General features: G+C 33.4%; 1 protein-coding gene across 3 annotated transcripts in view; it reads left to right on the top strand.

Annotated features, from left to right (window-relative positions):
* Positions 1-9483: 9483 nt before the first annotated feature.
* The window catches only part of LOC150102724 (follicle-stimulating hormone receptor-like), a 315182-nt gene continuing 303199 nt past the window's right edge, over positions 9484-21466 (top strand). For 2 of the 3 annotated variants that reach the window (XM_090398882.1, XM_090398883.1), the window contains exon 1: positions 19696-19882. Coding sequence is in view for 1 of the 3 variants with exons in the window: in XM_090398880.1 (XP_090255006.1) it covers positions 9512-9822 (311 nt within the window). In the remaining 2 variants the exon portion in view is untranslated. Of the gene's footprint in view, positions 9823-19695; positions 19883-21466 lie in introns of those variants that run through there. The other variant, XM_090398880.1, reaches the window with a different exon arrangement.

Raw genomic sequence — 21466 nt, 5'->3', positions numbered from 1 at the left:
GCTATTAGCGTAATGCAGCACTGTCCATCGCGCAGTTCCACTCTTGTTTATATGCAGTTTGCGCCAGTGTTCGTAGTGCTTATCGTGTTTACTCCGTCTCTTTAAATATTTGGACATTACAATTAAAGACATAACATTTGTTTTAGTTTTTATTTTAGAACATTATTGGGGATTTGATAATGGATTTTATTTTTAAGTAATTTTGAATTATACTAAACTGTATAATTTTATCGATAAACAATATTTTTTTCAAACTGTATGATTTTATCGATTAAAAGCAACATTTTTTCATGTTTATTTATTTTTTAATTTTTACCATAAATTTAATATTTTATCCAAATACGTATACACTATACTTACAGCGTGTATGTATATTTTGAAAGCTGCAGCACACCCCGACGATTTCAAGCCACGAGCCGCCACTGATTTGAACACAGATATGTTGAATCCATTGTTAACATCAACAATGTTAACCTGTTCAGGAAAAATAATTTGTTGGTTTCATCCTAAATTAATTAACTACCATCCAAGAAATATTAATTTTGCATCATGAAAATTGAATCCGAGCTTCTGTAATTTCTGGTCTGAACGTATCGCTCCTTTTATGAAATCCGAGGATGAGGAGGTGAATACATAATCTTTCAGAATAAAATTCTACACACATAGGCGACACGAACTTCTAGTTGAGGGAATCCACTGATCTACAACTAAAAAAAAAAAAAAAAGCATTTTCTTCATTTTCCTTTTTTCTGCCCCCTTTATGTGGTCTAAGCCACATTTCCAGTTTTACCCAGCTGCAGTCACTTAGAATGCAAGTTTGCCTTTATACTATGCTGTGCCACGTAACATATCAATGGCATGCAGTATTCGAGAAAAGTTCAGGTATCTGTGTTTATTTTTGAGATGCGAGCTATTAGCGTAAATCGGCACTGTCCGTCGCCCAGTTCCACTGTTGTTTATATGCAGTTTGCGCCAGTAGTAGAGTGTTCGTAGTGCTTTGTGCTAAATGGAATCTTCAAATAACAGGCGACTAATACAGGAAGACAGCGGCTATACATAGCAGGGGACTTCTTCAGAAAAACAGTGAAATCTGTGCGATGATGATCAAGATCGTTATTGAGAATAACTTTCCGTGCCCATTAGCCTAGGAGTCAAACGGCTGATGACAGCATTTTAGGAGCTGTTTCACTTGTTGCCCTAGAGTATTAATATATAAAACGTTAGTAAAGATATTATTTTTCTTTGACTTACTTTGGAGAATAAAAGTGGTTTTAAATTGATCCAACCGCTCATCTTCCGAAAATTAAAAACCGAGTTACAAATAACTGTCAAAAAAATTCAATTTCGAGTTTTCGCATCTCCTTATAATAAAAAACGACGTCGATTATTCCTTTACAAACTGCTGCGTGTGATCAGCGGGCGCCATAAAATTTACTTTAAAAATGTTTCCTTACCAATACAGCAACATCTTCAGAGGAGAGAAACAGCTCCAAGGCAAGTGAAGAAAGCACCCTGTATTTTCAAAGCAAACAAGGTGAAATGGAGCGCTAATGTTAAACATAGCACTGTAACGGAAAAGTCGACAATATAACGTCATCCATCCGGAAAGAATTCGAATACACTGAAAACTGTTCCATCCCGAAAACATCAAAAACCATCGAAACCACGATTTCTTAACACTAATACGCACTTCCACTTTCTAAGTATTTGTAAGTATCATATAAGTTTGTAAGTTTTAAACTATACATCCTAAGGAATAATGATATGAAGTGAATGACTTTTCTATTTTTTTTATGTTTATTTATGCATTTATTCCTGATTGATACAGTACAATTTGATTTGTATGTGATTTGCATCCATTAAAGGTTGTAAACCCGTAATACATAGGCAAGAATATTTAAGAGAGGTATAAGAATATATTTTTATTATTTATATTTTTAAGTGGTTCAAGAACCCTGCTGTATAGACCAAACATGAACTTTTAAACCACTTCAGGTCTCCATATATATTAAATTATTTACAAAAAAAATCATAATTACCTTTTAAGTATTAGATATAAACCGGAACTCATCGTTATTTATCGGATGGAAGAAGTTTAATCACATTTGCTTTTCTTTTTATTATAGTAAACTCCTACATACCATCCATGAAAAATGAGGAGCAATTTTTCCTTGAAATGCAACTCGACTCAGGTTTGTCCCCATACTACATAACTTTCAAAACTAATAAAACAACCAATGAATATTCTGTGGGCAGAAACTCAACAGATCTAAATGCTGCTGTATTCTTTGATATGTCTTTCGATGCACTCTTTGAACACATGAATCGTATGTATTTCACGAGATAGTCAATATATTATTAAAATATGCGAAACATCACCATTTTGTGAAAATAGTCAAATATCCATGTTATACACAAAAATTATGTATATGTAAAGAACTACGTAGAAAATCCATTACGAAAACAAACACCAGTGAAATGGGATGGCACATCGAGGCCAAATATCTTTTATTATGTATGATGATAATGATTTAAAATTCCAAGGAAAGGAAACGTTTTAGATGAATTACGAACTTATACCTGTAAGTGGGTTTATGTAAATAAAATATTTGATAGTGCTTTGCTTATGGAATAGTTTAAAATATTTCCAGGAAAGATTTTAAAATATTTATAATATGTAGTGTGGAAACTCAGGAAAGCAAAAAAGTTCAAATTTCGAAAGGCTGTAACTGGGTAACTACTCACCGAAACGATTTAATATTTAACATGATTATGTGTGTGTGGAAATGGAATTTTATTTTGTGCAAAAGCCAACGTTAGTTCTAAAAGTTGCCACTAGGAACGATACAAGGCGCTGCAATACCGTGGTGGGTAATTCAAAACTTCACAAAACTTGTGAAGTTCAACATGCTGTCCTTCGTTGTCGGCAACGTACTGAAATCGCATGTTTAACGTAACAGTTCACTGGAAATGTCGATATGGCGTGTAATTCTGGTCTTGAGGTCCACTAAGTTGGCTATGTGTCCACGATAGACAACTTGAGATGTCCTTACAACCAAAGTCACAGGGGTTCAGATCTGGTGAGCGCGCTCGTCAAGTTATACGAATATGGAGTCTGATGATTCTGGCCTCGGTATAGTAAGCCCACAGATTCGAGACCCTTCGACATTTCTGCGCATGTGAAAAGAGGGAGAATCCATTCCGATAATAGGGTAATCAATCCGCCTTGTGGGATGGGTTGTTTATTATTACACGTCAGAAAATTAACTTCTCTTTTACGATCATTGTAGTTTTTAAAGTGATAACTATTTTGCTTGTATAACAGTTGGAAAATTTTACGTATAAAGCACGTAAATTCACGTGTTGGTGCCAACTCGTACATCGCTTTATTTCTTTCTCCCCCTTCAACATGAATGGACTCTTCTTGGCAACCTGCCAACGACAACTCTTTATACTGTGGTCGGACTATAAAAGCGGTTGTGACTGAAATAACCGCTTGACAGGGGTGGCGATGTAAGGAGGGGGCACCATCCTGCCTAAAAACTGTTGAATCCAGAAACTGACGCTGTTGAAGTGTTGGGATCACCTGATTGGATAAGAGAGAGATGCATATCGCTGACCATTAACAGTACCAGTCCTGCTGGTGTCGGTGATTAACGAGACCAGCAGGACCGGAAAAAATAAAGTTCTGATAATGAATTCTGCTGTAAAACCACAGCAAACAATGACCTTCGAGGAATGAATCTGTCGCACGACGTGTGGGTCTGCAGTTGTGCGTATTCACAGCACCGTCCAGATGGAAGTGAACTTCGTCAATCGAGAAAGTGTTCCATGGCCAGTCGTTGTCTAGTTCAGTCCGAGCAGGAAACTGCAGGGCAAATGTTTCTTGTGCACTCCGGTCAGGATTAAGCAATTGCTGAACGTGGGCAATCTTGTCAGGATAACACTGCAGAATTTGCCTTACGACTTTGTAAACCGTGCTTACGGGTTCGTCTAAAGTCCGTGCAATACGCCCTGCGCTGCTGCTTCCTTGGTCATTTAGCATCCTTTCTTCCTCTAACGTTGTGGCTATTTCCTCCACCGTCTGCCATTCAATGGGTTTCCGTCCTCTGTCAGGTTTGACACCTAAGTAACCTGTCTCTTCAGATATTCGGACCATTTTCCATAAACCATTTGCAATCATGGGACTGTTTTTAGTCCATTTAGTGTTCTGAACTTTCGCAATGCTGTGAAGTCACAGCTGTCATTTTGGTAAAACAACTTCACGAGAAGGGAGTGATCCTTCGGTAACAGTACATTGTGCTTTACAACGTTGTCTGCTTACAGGCAATTGGCTAACGCAATCCGCAACTACTTTTGTTTTTTTTATAGAAGCTTCTTTCAAAGCATACGTCATTGGCATAAATTATACGGTCGCAGTGTTTCACTGCATATACCACGAGTATAGTATGTAATCTGCTTGTATCACATCGGCATGTATTCGCCCTACTGGCAACTTTTAGAACTAATTTTTGCAGAAAATAAAATTCCATTGCCACACACATCGTGTTAAATATTAAATCGTTTCGGTGAGTAGTTACCCAGTAACAGCCTTTCGCAATGTGAACTTTAATTATAAATTATAATTAAGGTAATTTAAGTAATTAAAGCAATAGTATAGCCTGATTATAATTTATAATCACGCTATGCTATTGCTTTCCTGAGTTCCTACAGATTATGAATATTTCAAAATCTTTCCTGGAAATATTTTAACCTATTCGTAAGCAAAGCACTATCGCTTATTTTATTTACATAAACCCACTTACGGATATAAGTTCGTAATTTATTTAAAACGTTTCCTATCCTTGGAATTTTAAATTATTATCTTCATACATAATAAAAGATATTTGGCCAAGTTGTGTCAGTCCGTTTCACTGGTATTTGTTTTTGTTCTACCTACTTCTTTACATATACATAATTTTTTTTTATAAAATTGATGTTTGACTATTTTTACAAAACGATGATGTTGCGCATATCTTAATAAGATATTGACTATCTCGTGAAAGACATACGATCTTGTGTGTGTTCAAAGAGTGTGTCGAAAGAATACAGTAACATTTACTTCTGTTTATTTTCTGACCATAGAATATTCATTGGTTTTTTTATTTGTTTTGAAAGTTTTGTAATAAGGGAAAAAAACTGAGTCAAGTTTCATTTCAAGGTTGCTCCTCATTCGTCATGAACGTTATGTAGAAAAGAACAGTAAATGCAACTAAATTTCTCCTGTCCGAGAAGTAACGATGAGTAACGGTTTATGTAATCCTTAATAGGCAATTTTGATTTTTTTTTTTTTGCGAATATGATACTACATTAAGAAAGAACCCCGAAAAATCAAATTACAAATATCTACTGCGTGATGCCTAATGTTATAATAAACTTGACAAGTTGCATATCTCTGACAGACAAGACACCAGCTTCTCTTTTTATCATGGCACAGTTTCAAATAGAAGTAGATGAGTCTTTAAACATTTATGAGAAGATTGTAGAAAAAATGTTCGAAACCACTTTTTCCCTAGAGGCAGGTGTCGTGTTTGATTTTGAAAGTGTGCACGTCGTTATTTGTGAAGACAGATGAAAGCGGAAAAACAGCAGATCTCTGCTTTGATTAATTCTGAGTTAATCATAACTCAATTTTTATGAAAGTTAATTTTGCAATTGCTATTCCTTCAAATTGACTAGTTTTAATTATCGTAAATGGACAGTTTGGCTTTCGAAATTATATTTATTTCAATCTGAATTAACGCTCAAAAGTAATGTTAGATGAAAAAGTGTTGAAGATTTTATACGATTAAACATTTGAGTTTAATACCAGATACAGTGCTACTTCCTATGAAAAGACTACCCCAGACAGCAATTATCTGATGCATTTCGCAACACTTTTAAGCACCCATAAGGTTCGTGCATTACATAACAACTTCAGTCTAACTGGTTTAAACTGGGTCTGCATTAAATATTCGAATTTCGTTTAAAATGTGTTGCTTCATTTCAGTTTTGAATTCGATCCGTCATCAATTTTAGTAGAAAAATTATATACAGAAAGCACAAATACTTAGTTGCCAAAATTCAGAGATATTCTGAAATTTTAAATACAATCCACCGGTAAATCGCGGCTAACAAGACACGACAGCAACATGCTAAAAATACTTAATAGATGCCCTACGAGACGCAACATCTGCGTTCAAGGACAAATTCATGATATAAATGACTTTGAACAGGAAATGAGAGTGGCAGCCAGAAATCTCTGAAATCGCTGTCTTGCTAGGATGGCCACGTTTGCATCATCAATGTCGTAGGTATAATAAGAATGGTACGATAAACAGAAAACTTCAAAACAATGTCTGACATGCGCAGGAAATAGCTGATCAATGTTCGTGGTAAAAGAAGAATCAACATCTTCGAGTCCAGAGAAGTGCCACAATTTGAGCACGCAGTCTAACGATACTATCCTGATTAAGATATAACAACAGATAAATATTCAGAGCCAACAAAAGAAAGAGTCTAGAGTGAGAAAAAGAATAAGCAGTTGACACACCAAATGAATATCGCATGAAATGGGGAATCCTGGTTCCTATTATATCATCAAAAGGAACACAAGGTTATGACAAAACACAAAACCTACATATTAGGCTTGGTCACAGTAATGCCACATAGTAGCATGAGAGTCTGGAATGTTTCCACGACATTCCTTATACATGTTAGTATCACTAGAGCAATGTCTTATAAACACAGCCCACTGAACTCTGCTGCGGACCAAAAACACATTTAATCCTGAATGAGATAGAATAGCAGGCCATGTTAGCTATAACATGCCATTCAGAAATGGTTATACATGAATACTATTGGTTTATGATGATCTGTCGTCATTTCAATTATTTTTATAGGTGTATGATGTCCGTGATAATTTGATTATATACTAATATATATTAATAATTAATATATAATCAATATTATAATATATAATCAATATATAATTAATATTAGATGCCGAGTAAATTAATGATGTTTAAGGTTGTGTTTTGTGATTTAATGTAATTATATTATGCAAACGAAACTATTTCTGCATTAATTGAACTTTATTGTATGCACTATCTCGAGATTTATGCATTTTTAATTCGAATGATATTATTACGTAGGTATGCATGAATACCTTGAATGGTAATGTTGATAAAAAAGTTGCTATAAATTATAAAAAAAATATGAAAAACAAAATTCGAAATCTCTGCCACGTGTTCATTAAAATTAGATCGGTACATGAATATACCTCCGGTAAACTCATTAAAGGTTCAAATATTTAAGTATAATTTCCTTAGGGAATGAATTTTATAATTAGACTTTTTTGCTTTTTGGTTGGAACCTAATACCACAATGTTATATATAATCTGGGAGGATACTGTATAAACAACCTGTTTTTCTGCTACATATTCAAGAAAAGTGTGATACATCTACACCTTTATAATATTTTTCCTCTTTTTCAGCAGTAGGTAATAATGTATGGATTACGCAGTGGATGTTGGATGCTCATGTCGGCGAGATGATTCATTTGATTGCCTTCCCTCAGATTTAGTTAATATTTGAGTGAAACCTTCAGTAAACAGTCTTTACCGAATAGATGATATAGCATGACATTATAAATATTAAAATATGCATATAAATGAAAGATGACTCCTTAATGCGTTTTTCAAGATTTCTTCAGAAGATACAGACACTGACGGTTATGACATTCTAAACGTAGTCTGTATCTCCACCCAAGAGGATCAACAAACGTTTGATTTATGTAGCGTCAGAATATCATATTAAGTAACATTTAATAGCAGATGTTTACTGTGTATTGAAAGAAATGGTACTAAATAAGAAGCTTAAGATTCAGAATACTCAAATGGAGAGATATGTTTGTCACTATAGACGACAATGTAAACCTCGCCTGAACGATGCGTAAATATCAAGTCAAGAGAGAAGTTTACATTGCACGCGATGTTGATGTGCTTTGGCGGAGACAGCAAAGGAATCGGTTTGGTCAAATTTTCTGTTTATAGGATGCGTTCTCAGCGTTATTCTACCGAATACGTAGAAATAAGATACATCCACCGAGGCGATGCTTCATCTATCAAGTTCGACTAAACCTCGATTCTGTGTGTGTGCGTGCGTGCGTGTGTGTGTGTGTGTGTGTGTGTGTGTGTGTGTGTGTGTGTGTGTGTGTGTGTGTGTGTGTGTGTGTGTGTGTGTGTGTGTGTGTGTGTGTGTGTGTGTGTGTGTGTGTGTGTGCGTGCGTGCGTGCGTGTGTGCGTGCGTGCGTGCGCGTGCGTGTGTGTGCGTGCGTGCGTTTGTGTGTGCGTTTGTGTGTGTGTGTGTGTGTGTGTGTGCGTGCGTGCGTGCGTGCGTGCTCGTAGCAAGTGCAGTGTCGCTGTTTTCAATTTCTAAAAATTGTTCCGAACTCTACAGTTATGTAAAATGGGAAAAGAAAATATAAAAACTAAAATGCCGACGCGAACACGTTATCTTAATTAAATGATCGCATTTCGTTGCTTGTGTTTTCTTATTTTTGGTTGCTTATTCACCCAATGGAATGTTACTTAAAAATATTACTTAATTGGCGATATCTTTTGATAAAAGAGAAATATTAATTCAAGTTTTAAAACTTAATTACAATTACAATATTTACATCTGATTTTAAGACTTTAACATATAGCTTAGTGTTATAATTGCGCTATTATTACCGTTAACAGAATAGTTTTAACCAAAAAAAAAAAAAAAGGAAAGATTGTAATACAATTACTGTGGTTTCATTGTTGGTTTCATTTGAAGGCTCGCGTGTCTTGCAGAGAAGAGGCATTGCATGTTATCATTAAAAAAATCGTGCTATATTCACAAGCTTTTATTTGTTGTTTATTGTTATCTTAAAGTATAAAATTAACTTTACTTCTCTCGTGTTAATATCTTTTATTGCTAAGAAAATAAAACAACAACAAGATCGATTTATATTCAAAGTACACAATTCAACTGAAGTTGAAACCAAAACATAAAATGTTTAGAATAAAAAAAAAAAAGACTATTTATAAATTTCTTCTTTATTGAAAAACTTTTCTACTTGTTGCTCTGCGACCTAGGCTGTCAGTTCCACCTGACAGAAAGCAGAGCTGAATGCTGCTGTATGCGCCAAATTACTGTGTGATCTGCAGGCGACTGTAAGTCTCCACAAAGCTCGAGCTTCCCGGCTGAGTTCACAGTTGTCAACACTTTCAGCGCCGTCGCAGAAACAACCAAGCGCTGTTCATAAACTTGCGCCGGCATCGCTGACCAACACAGAAGAGGAAAATGTTGCTCACAGTACACGTGTGTGCGCCGCTGTCCCGCGATTGTTCAAAAATATTCCAAACTATGAAAGTTATGCGATAAAATTTCATTTTCTTTAAGACTTTGATGGCGAAAGTTTGGGGTGGGTAAGTATTCTGAAGTTTCTCAGAGACAGAATAAGATGCTTAAGGGACGGGTAATAACGAGCTACCAACAACTCGGAAGATGTCTTGGGTTGTTGTGGAAGCTCTTTGTACTTTTATTACCTACTTGGTCCGCAGCAACAGACGAGGTGACATTTGAAAAATCGCCAACGACAGAAGATTACCTTCCGTCTTCTTTAGGCGGCAAAATCAACATTGAACATCTTGACGAATATTACGATGGCTGTCAGTGTGGTAATGGCACTACCATTGTCGAAATGTCTTGCGTTTGCAGTGGAGCCTCGGTTGTCGACATTCCCGATAATCTTGGCCCAAGTGTTGTCCGACTGTAAGTTTAATTTTTTTTCTTTCTTGATTTGTACTATAAATTGTTGTAATTTTGAGAAATCATTCACACACGAACATTCGGAATTTAGCAAACAAAATTGTTATTCAAACAATAACAATAGTTATTTTTACTCTTTGAATAATCTGCTTTAAGAAACTAGCTTCAAGTTACCACATATCGTTCAAAAATGATGTCTAATTTAAAAATAAAAAATCTGTTTTCTTTATGTCAGTAAGTTCTGGGTTATCACCACCAATCATACGCTGAGATGGTGGGGGATATAGTGTTTAATATTAATAATATTCATTAATCTAAATATGGATTCAGTAAATTAGAACATCTATAATTTTAATACTTAAATACGTGGTAATAGATCAGTTAATAAATTCAACTCTGTATTTTCATTAACCACTAACGACAACCATTATGTCATTGAATCATAATTATAGCAGCAAATTCATTTTATTTCGGACAGACTAGTTCAGTATAAAATGCTTTTGCTACAATAATTATTCAAATGATTTGGACAGCATTCTAGTTATTCCTGCAAATCGGTATAAAATAAACAAAGATTATTAAATGTTAAAATTGACTGCATGTAATAGAAATTTCTAGAGGACAAGATACTTCGATAAAGTATTCAATAAACTACTATCGAATACTTTATCGAATAATAATCTTAATTATTATTCGATAAACATTAACTCCAATAATCTTATTGGAGTATTCTAGTTCTCTAGTTCTAGTATTAAATAATATTTCTTTATTACATATCGATATGAAGTAATCAGAATTTGCTGTAATAACTCGATGTTATCCTAGTAATTTTCATGAAGATCCTTTAGGAAAATTACCCCCAAAAATATTCTAATAATAAATTAAATATTTCTTATATAAATGTACTAAAATCTGGATAAAACGGCATAAAACTTAAAATAAATAAATAGTATATTATTTGAGTGCAAAGAAGATTGTTCTGCTAAACATATTGTATAATTCCAATTCTCCGTTAAAAAAACTGACTATAGTACAAAATATCGATTGTTCCTATCAAACAAGTAACTCGTGTTAAGAATTGAATAACCTTTTGAGTAGAATGTAGAAAATATTATTTGCCCATTGAAGAATGGTTTTCGTGCTGTGTGGTTGTACTTGTCTGAAAAAAAAGTTTAAGAGTTTCCGATAAAAAAAAAAATAAAACAAGCCCTTGAGATACCAGACAGTAATAATAAAGAAATAGCGAAAACTACTCCTACAGAGAAGCTCACCTAACAGACAACAAAGCCCTGCAGCCAGAACTTTCTTTCAGCACAGCGAGAAAAATCTGCTGGTCTGATTTGATGGCGTAATACATAAAATACAGCACAGACTATTGCCTACATACTCACAAGCAGGTATCAGATCCAGCTTATTTCACGTAATGCAGTTAAATCGAATTATAGGAACAAAATATTTCTCTGCGAAAGCAAAGAGATCAAAAATAAATAAATAAATAAAATAAAAATAATATATATATAACTAAATATATGTAAACTAAAGCACTATAACTAAAGCAATATATATAAACTATAACCATATATATATAAAATAAAGCACTTATACATTGAGGTTAGAAGTGTATTTGATCAAAGCTTGGTCCATATTAACCTCAACTATTAATGAATATTATTCTTAATTTTAAAATTGAATCGAAGTACTAATCGAAGTTAAAATGACTAATACTGTATATACTGAAACTGTAATGACGTTTTCACTTTAAAAGCTATTGTAAAAGCTGTTTTTAACAAAAACGTATTAGCTTGTATAACGGTTATACTCCAGTTGCTCCGAAATGAACACAAATGGATTCCTGATACTACACTAATGCGATGTTCGGCCAGCATACTCGTCCATTAGGCGTAATAATTTCCTGAAATCCTATAAATGGATGCCTCAGGCTCTTCCATATACAATGCATACAGTGATCGAAGCCTTTAAATAACTCGTAAATTCTACATTAAATGTAAAATATTCTAATTATACATATCAGACTTCTTGTATAAATATATAACTTTGCATAAAAACCGCATAAAAGTTTAAAGAAGTAAATAATCTTATTATTTATTGTTATGTAGATTATTATTAAGTATACATACAACGATTATCTTGTATAAAAATGGAAAAAGTAACGTAAAGAACTGTATTAATTGTCAAGATAGCTGATAAACTGTTACAGTTTAATTCATACTGCGTGCATATTGTTTAATTAAATATATAACGTACACCAGTAAAAATCACAATAAATATATTTAAGAGTGCATAAAGTCTTGCCGGGTCTATTATAACTTACCGACAACTGAACACGTCTGTAATTGGAGCACTGTAGAGAAAAAATTGTTCCTTTGAGATTTTCCTTTCTAGCTGGCACAAGATAATGATGGGCTGCCTTCTTTGGGATGAAAAACCAAGTTAATAGTGGAGAAAATTGTTTTTCCTAATGATAAAGAGTAATGACATGATGTGTTTTTTTTTTCATAAGTCATTGTTAAAACTTTTCTTATGGATGTCATGTTTCACAAGAATTTAAATTTGACATTTAATTAGTCCTAATTCATTAGTTATAATATTTATTCAGTGAAAAATTGCATTTGTTAATCATTTATATGATTTGTTTTCAATGTTAACGTTATAGCTTAATATACATGGAATTGCAAACAGTTTATTTACATTTAAGCATTCATATAGAACAGTATCGCAGTGTTATTACATCACATCCTTGAAATGATTAGTCTAGTTCTTTATATTATGGAGTGTTTGCTGTCACCCACTCTACAGAAATCATCGTCAGTGACTATGGCCGCCTTCGATATACATATGTGTAAATCAATTTCAGTTTTTTTTAATTAATTTATATACAAAATCGAATTTTAAAATTCATGTTGTATTGTTGATTTTATAATAATAATTTTGATAGATACATTTATTAATTTCACATTTCATTTAAAACATATAATTTAATAACAAATTAAAAGTGTTTTTTTTTTCATTCTGTCAACATGCAGACTGTTCAAAAAGAACTCACGCAGTTAGCATACATTATACGCTGCCCTCTATTGCCTTAGTTGTTTCGACCATCATTCAAAATAACCCGGTATGTTCTGATCCCAAATCTATGCATCTGAAATCTTTCTGTATTTTACTATATAGTACGGAGACAAATGTCATAATATCACAACATTTAATAACAAACAGTCCTTGTTGATTACTTAAATTGCTGGTTTTTTAGATTACATGCAGCATCTCACTGCAACGTGCGCTATTCACCTTCATCTCATCCCACTTTCCTGTAAATATTCACGACAGGTCTTTGAGAATGGCAGAAAATCGTATGATTCCCATCGGGAGATTCACGTTTCATTAGCAGGGACAATCCTTCTTAGAAAGATATCACTTTCTTCCAGATCCAAAGGCGATTATACAGGGTGTCCCAAAATTCACCAAGAAGTAATTTTGATAGAAAACACAGGTTTTTAATTAAAAATTGTAATTTCTTATTGATTCATAAAGTATACAGTATAGGGTTATGCATGGAATAGCATATCGGGTAAATGGCCTCCACGGCTTTGCTGGCACATACGCACTCTTTTGTCGCAATTTTCCATGACCGTTTTGCATAAATGTGGCTGAATTTCGTTGATACAGCGCTCAATTTCCTCCTTCAAGGCGTGGGTGGTCGTGGGCTTGTTGACATAAACCTTAGACTTCAAAAAACCCAAAGAAAAAAGTCCAACGGCTTTAAGTCACATGATCTGGGCGGCCAATTCTGATCACCAAAACGGGAAATTACACGACCAGGAAATGACTCATGCAGTAATTGAATTGTTTCTCGTGCTGCATGGCATGTGGCACCGTCTTGTTGAAACCAGATGTCGTCCACATCCATATCTTGCAATTTAGGCACAAAAAACTGGATTATCATGTCGCGATAGTGAGCACCATTAACTGTTATTGCCTTACCAGCCGCATTTTCGAAGAAGAATGGACCGATGATGCCTCCAGCCCAAAATGCGCACCAAATAGTGACACGTTGTGGATGCATTTGTTTCTCAACAATCACTCGTGAATTTTCTGAACCCCAAATGCGATAATTTTGTCGATTAACGAAGCCATCAAGATGAAAATGAGCCTCATCGCTGAAGATGATTTTGTTCGAAAAATAAGCATCCACTTGTTGTTGTTCCATAATCCATTCAACGAACTCTCTTCGCTGTGTGTGGTCGGTACGCTTCAGTTCTTGAGTCAATTGAACTTTGTAAGCATAAAGATGCAAATCTTTCGTGAGAATACGCTGTAGAGAGCTTCTCGAAATGCCCAATTCAAGACCACGGTGACGAATTGATGTTCCTGGACTCTCAGCAACGCTCTCACGAACTGCTTCGATGTTTTCTGTTGAACGACCTGTTGAAGGACGGCCAGAGTGTATAAGATCACTAATTGATCCAGTTTCCTTGAATTTTTTAATTAATCTTTTCACAGTTGATGAAGTTAAATCACTATTCCGACCATATTTTGTACGAAAATTGCGAACTGTAGCTGCCAAACCTTCATTATTTTTAAAATATTGCTCAACAATGAAAATGTGTTGTTCTTTCGTGTAGCGCTCCATTTTTAATAACCCTGAACTGTCAGCTGTCACGCTGTCTTTTTTTTTCCTCGTTGGCAACACTTTACCGCACAAATGGCGCTAAATTTAAATCTTGCGTGAATTTTGGGACACCCTTTAGATGTCGAGTGAATTTGCCAATCCTCGTTGGTGAGCTTAGAAATTCATCCTGCACAAACTTTGAAGTGAAGTCTGTTGTAGATGGCTTTATAGTCAGTACTGGGTCATACATCTGCACTTGGTCTGTCACTACATCGATAGTCAATGCCCTTATCATTACATATACCAGTGACTGATGAAAACATCAGTCACTGGGATCACTTAATGTCTTGACATATTTGTCAGTAGCACTTGTTCGTCCGATTTTCAACTCATCTTTTAAGTATGAATGAATCGACTTGTTTAAAATTCCGTAACTATCACTATAAGCGCATAATACGTTCCCACGGTGTGGGATAAGTCTTGGAAGAATTTCTGCCCTTTACATACGCACGCACGCGCACACACGCGTGCACTTATTCATCCTCCATAAATCGAATGCACCCTACGTTTCTCTAATGAGCAGTCAACGGAGCAATAATATTCGCTTGGGCAGTCAAGAATAATTCATGCTTATGTTAAGCTAGGCATGCATTCAACAAGGAATAAATTTTAAACAAATTTAAACACTTTAGATACTTTCTGACTTATCCTCGTCAACCAGGCATTTTAGTTATTTACTAGACAAGATTATCTTCCCTCTGCTCTGCTTACATTTATGTATGCATATGTAATACTATGTTGATAATCAGATATATCACAACTTAACAAGTAGATGGTGATATAGATCATGGAGAATACGGCTAGTTAGGTCAGCGTGTATATATATATATATATATACACGAACAATGTATATATACGAACAATGAATGAGACAAAATTTAAATGGTAGTAATATCACTGATCCACCAGCAGTTATATAAGCAATGAAGATTGGTCTGTGGTTGTTTTGGAAATACTGCCGAAGCAACTAAGGATATGAGACCAATGAATCAAGTCTGTTAATTTCGTGTAATTTTCTGATCGGTCTGCGAGAAGATAAATCTTAGTCTTCCCCTCGAAGAAAAACTTTTAAGACTAGCTGTCTCACCTTTGGATGAAAAGTGCTTATAAAGGTTTTTGTTTCCCCATATGGGATTTGTACGATGGTCTGTCGAACAAAAGGGATCGTTTTTACTGATAGAGCTATTTCCGATTTAATTTATATAAATTTATATATATGGTGCAAACATTTGTCTTAAAAGGAAGAATTATGTCTAATGATAATATATTTCGGAAGTATAAATATTCCACTGCATAATGCCCATGATTTGTAGATGTTTGAAATTTGATCTTTTGTAACAGATAATGAAACGCCTTACATTGGAGTAAAATAAATGTCATTCTTGTAAAATGTAACGTCGCTTTTACTGCATATGCGTGGGCATAAACAAAATTACGCAGCTTATGTATGTTTGTTTTGTTACATCCTTTTACATACTGGAGACTGGACTGGCGTCAGACAATCTTTCTCCTAGGATAAAAAGTAATCATGGACATGTTAAAGGTATTTTTACGTTCTCGCCATTATAGCTGAATCTTTGTGAATCACCATATTTTAAGTGGATGTTGCAAATTTTCCGTCATTTTGATTAATTTACTACCTGAGGAAAATTTACAACTTCACTTCAAGCACTGAATGAACCTAAACAGGAAAATTCTTTTGGAAGTTTGTAATTAACAAATTTTAAAAGTGTGTATTCACTGGAAAACAATCTATTTTTCATGGAATGAAAACAATAGCTACCAGAAAGAACCTCTTTTATTCCTTTGTGCTATCTTTACAAAACAACATATTCGAAATCTTCTTTTACCAATTAAAACGATCTAGAATTCAAGTGATACTACAAAAGCGTGAATACTACAAAACAATGTATGTTGCATTACATATTTGTAAAAGCAATCAAGCAGTGTTTTATTTCTGCACATATTAGAGAATTCACATTTATTTAAGACAATAAGAGTTATATATTATATTATTATTTTCATTATTGTTATTTTGACCTTCAACCAGGAAACATAATTCCATTTAGAGTTGTAACAGTCTAAATTTGACGAATTACTAAATTGTATAAAATAATACTTGATGGTGGAAAACAGAGTTTTCCACCAAGAGACCAGATAAAGGTTCCTCACGTCTTGGACGGTAATCGAACGCAGGTCTTTCTGACCAAAGAAGTTCGTCTATACCGACTGAACTACGGGAGGGTCTGATGCTTTACGTAAAGCAAAACAATTGAGGCTCATTATGCATAGCATGAATACCAGTAGTAGAACAATCAGATCATCCACTAACTAACGCTCATCGTCATCATTATGTTTTATATCTTTAATTAGATTCACATTAATAGGATTTGTTTATGAGAATATTTATAAAATTTAATGATAAATAAGCTTTGCCATCGAATTGTTATAGGATATGATATTCTTTGAATGTACCCCTTTACTTGATTAGCTGTCATAATGGGGTATTTCTACGTTTTTTATATTATTCCCATCTATGGAAAGTTATTTGAAAACGTATAGAACATTTTATACCATTGGATGCTAAGGAGTTTTTTTAATCAATTTTAATTTATTTTTACATGGTCTAGAAACCGTGCTCTATAAATTCACTTCAGGCCGCCAATAAGCGGGAAGGGGTCTCACTCCAGCCGATGAAGTTCATCTCTCACCCAAAGACAATGACAAACATCCATGCCCATGGGAAATTCGAACTCTCAGCCTGTTGGTTGAAGAGCAGGTATGCCAACCACTCGGTCAACTAGCCGGTAACGATTGACCGATATGTTATATAAACACTGCATTAGTTAACTCTAAGAGTACGTAATTAATTTTAGCGTCAAGTCTGCCAGGAATAAAAGTTTAGTTAACCTGGGAGCCCTACTCGCAACTTATCTTTTCCCTCTTTCCTTTAGGCATTTCAAGTATTCAAGAAGCAAGACAGCAGTGCCTCATAACGACGATTAAAATCATCTGCCACGTAATGTACATTGCAATTATCCTCAATGGCCTTAAAAGATACGGGAAGTACGTTGTTAATCTTTTGAAAAGGTATCAGCTAATGACTCGCTATGATACCAATGGTTCATTATGTTTTTACCATGTGTTTTTGATGATGTCGCTCTAATGACAACAAAATGTAGTTAAACATTCGAAATATCATCAGAAATTATTCCCGTGCGTCTAAAAAAATAGGGCGCTGCTATAAGTCATTTTCTATTCACTACCATTAGTATACATCTTTGAAGATGTATGCAAGCTAATGAACGTAGATATCAACCATTCCTAAAAATGATTAATAAAGTAAATTATATTGCCTACTAAGACAGTTATAGATATCTTTGCAATAAAATCTTCGAGAGCAGAAATTTTTACTTTTTTCCCCGTTAACATGCAGTTTCCATTTGTACTCTCCAAAACATTATAAAAGCAACGTCCGATTTTTTTTCATGTGTTCAACAGTTGAGCATCGTTACAAATAACTGATAATTGATTCATTTTAAAAACAAATAGTCTAAAGTTGTCATGAAATTAATAAATAAAAGTGTAATACTTGGTATCTTGGAAACAATGTATATATTTTATAAGATTAAAACATAAACATCGAAATTTTAAATTAGAATAATATCTTTCTTTTACATAAATTAAGACTGGAATAGCATTTTTATTGATGTATGCTAAATTATCATTCAAAAAATGTTCATCAATGATATGGTACTAATTACATACGTCGAATTATTTTAAATAAAAATATTATGTTTTGTTTGCATGGCTAACCCTTCTCGTTTTTTTAAATAAAAGTTATTTCGAAGTTCGTTTTTATTCTCAGCAGTTCCATTTAACTCTAACCATGATTATTTATCTTTTTTATTCCTGGGAAATTCGGTTGATTGTGACTTTAGCTGAATAAATTGTTCGGTTAATCGAGATGATCAGAGCTAAGTCCAGAGAGAGTAAGCTGGTATTAAAAATAGAATGGAACACTTGGACGTGAAGGAATCACGTCTCGCTTTAGCACAAAGATACTCCAGTGTGGTAATCTCTGTAGATAGAGGAAAGTGAAGAAATGTTTCTGACCGAGACTTACTTCACACCAATTTCTAAGAAATCTATTTTCTTGACTTCGACGAACTTCACATCACTTTTTGATCAAAAGTAATCTGTCAAGGGCGAAATGTCAGTGAAATTCAGAGTGGTTTATGGCTTCCTTCAAGAAAAGTATTTTCGAGAACTGGAAAAAACAACCCGAAGTCGACTGCTCGTGCAAACATTTTTTCCCGAAATTTCTTCTATAACGGTCGTTTGCCTCCAAGTGACAGTTTCGACCTGCTGAAATCTGTGATGCAATATTATGCAAAGCTATATTCATTTATTTAACATAAATAATTCTAACTTTCAAATTAACTTAAATAATTTGCTCTGTTTTACTGTAGAATAAAATATTTCGCTCTGTTATTTTATTATTACAAAAAAAAAAAAGACAGCAATATTTATACTTTCTGTGTTAATATGGTAACCAGCCTTGTTTTGAAACGAAGTCTATTATGAAAATATGAAATATTAATTACAATTATAATATATAATATTCGTCTAAAATACATAGCCTTTTTTAGAAATATAAATTATTATTTGAATAAAATATAAATAAACTTCTGTTTATTTCATTAAACACATAGCATTTCATGACTTTCAAAAAAAAAAAAAAAAGTACCATAAATAAGAATTGGAAAAATGTAACATACTATAATAACTGTATTGTATTTTAATATAATAAATATTCCGTTTATATATCTTAAAGCTAATAAATATATTCAAATTAGGAGATAGACATTCATTTATCTAGGTCTATAATATTAATAAATCTTATGTACGTAATTTAATATTCTAGTTTTGCATCTCAATCTATTTACGTAATGAAATAATTAAAGTCAGCCCAGAGCCTATTAACAGAAATTATATAAAGGTTTATTTATGAAGACGTTAATAACTTGAAATATCAGTGTTTATTATAAATGTTCTGTTGCTTAGAGGGCGTTAACTAAAGCAGACGATCATAAATGTTGTTGTTGTTGATATTCAAAGCACGCGACCATTTCTGTAAAGGTGGATATAATATATTTATCGTTCGTTAAGTGTTGCAGTTGAAATGATTTAGTTTCCTACATATTTTTCAAACGTGATGTCTTTTATTTGATTAATGTGCATAAGGTCATTTTACGAGTGTAACTTAATATTGACGTTAATATTTATTTAAAATTAATATTAGTTACTGCCTAAAATTGTTAATGCACACTCAGGAATGAAATAATATCTGGAAAATGACTTAGAGCCAACTCGGTAAGTCTTCCCATTGAAATTATGTGAAAGTTTATTTACAAAACTGTTATAACTTGGAACTTTATTTGGCTAAAGAATTCTTGGTAGCAATATAATAAACCTGTATTAGCAATTGTGTTGTTCTTGCGACAGTCTGTTATGATGAGAGAAAATTCATTAAAGTAAAATCAAAATTTCCTCCAAGTTTTACAGATATCGGCACTTTTAAATATGACCACTTCTATATCTACCGTCAAATTATTTTTCAGACGGTGCTATTCATCAGTAAGTATAGTAGTAGTAATTTGCCACAAATTAAAAAAACATTGATTTAAAATAAAAAATTAAATTAAAAAAAATCAAATAACAAGAAGAGCTTGGAATTGTTTTTCTTCCACATATTTGAAACCAAAAGTCTTAGTGTGTGAAAACAAGATCTCGATACTATCATTATTTCCCCATACTCCGGAATAATAATAATAATAATAATAATAATAAATAACATAATAGCATAATTTATTTTAAAACAATTAGCATGATAACACAAGTTGTGCAAGTAAAATTAATAAAATATTAATGAAATGGCTTGTTGATTATAATTTTATGATACAAAATAATGTTGTTTTGTATTATTAATTTTTATTTACTTTTTAATTTTATAATATATATATGTATATATATATAAACCTGTATTTCCAGAGATACTAATAATAATAAAAAATCGGGAAAACTGTATTGGTCTTCAGCACTGGTATGGGATTAATGTTTTCAGCTCTGTGTATAGTGTCCCAATACTTTACACACATCACTACATCTTGTAAACGTATTTGCCCTGGCAAGAGACGAAGTACTCCTAGGCTATGGTGATATTTCTTTTGATGTTATCCGAAGATAAGTAACCTGATAATTGAATGCATTTCCTCAGAGTGTGGTAGATGTGGAGGCAGTGAATGGATTTGGAGCACTTCTCACCGGGTGGGTTTCACAGTGGGGAGCTCTCGCGACGAATAGTTTGGTTACCTGGATGTCCGATTTCATTTTTTTAAAATCGAATTTTATTAATCATAGACATTATTTGCATTATATAAATGAAAAATAATATATATATAAAGTGTAAATTAAAACTGTATATATAAAAATTCTTGTGTTACTTTTTTTTTTACAAATTCTGCACTACTTCAATAAATATACGTCGTTTACATATTATGTATTTACAATACATATTCACAATGACACATTTAAAATGCTGCACTTGCATTGCTATATTTTTAATACTTTATTTACAATGATCAGTGCTATATTTACAATATTGTAATTACAATAAGGTAAATCTTTTTATTTCAAATAACGTTGGTTCTAGATAATGTATGACATAATTACATGAATCCTCGAAGCTTATCTGAGGATAACATTGATCAGTTATTGCCTGTTAGTTCTGTTGCTTTGTTGGCAATAGTTAAGATATATGTACCCAGCATCATCATGGGAAACATGCACAAACGCGATACCTATGATATATCGATTCATCACTGAACCGGAAAGCCTGAGCTCATATGGTACTTTGCATTAGGTTTGTAATATACATAGAATTTGCGTTTCTCTTTA

The sequence above is a fragment of the Typopeltis vanoorti genome, chromosome 10, assembly GCF_054136105.1.
Source record: "Typopeltis vanoorti isolate ZY-2024b chromosome 10, IOZ_Tvanoo_1.0, whole genome shotgun sequence".
Lineage (NCBI taxonomy): Eukaryota > Metazoa > Arthropoda > Arachnida > Uropygi > Thelyphonidae > Typopeltis > Typopeltis vanoorti.
This window is presented reverse-complemented; position numbering and strand designations above follow the sequence as displayed.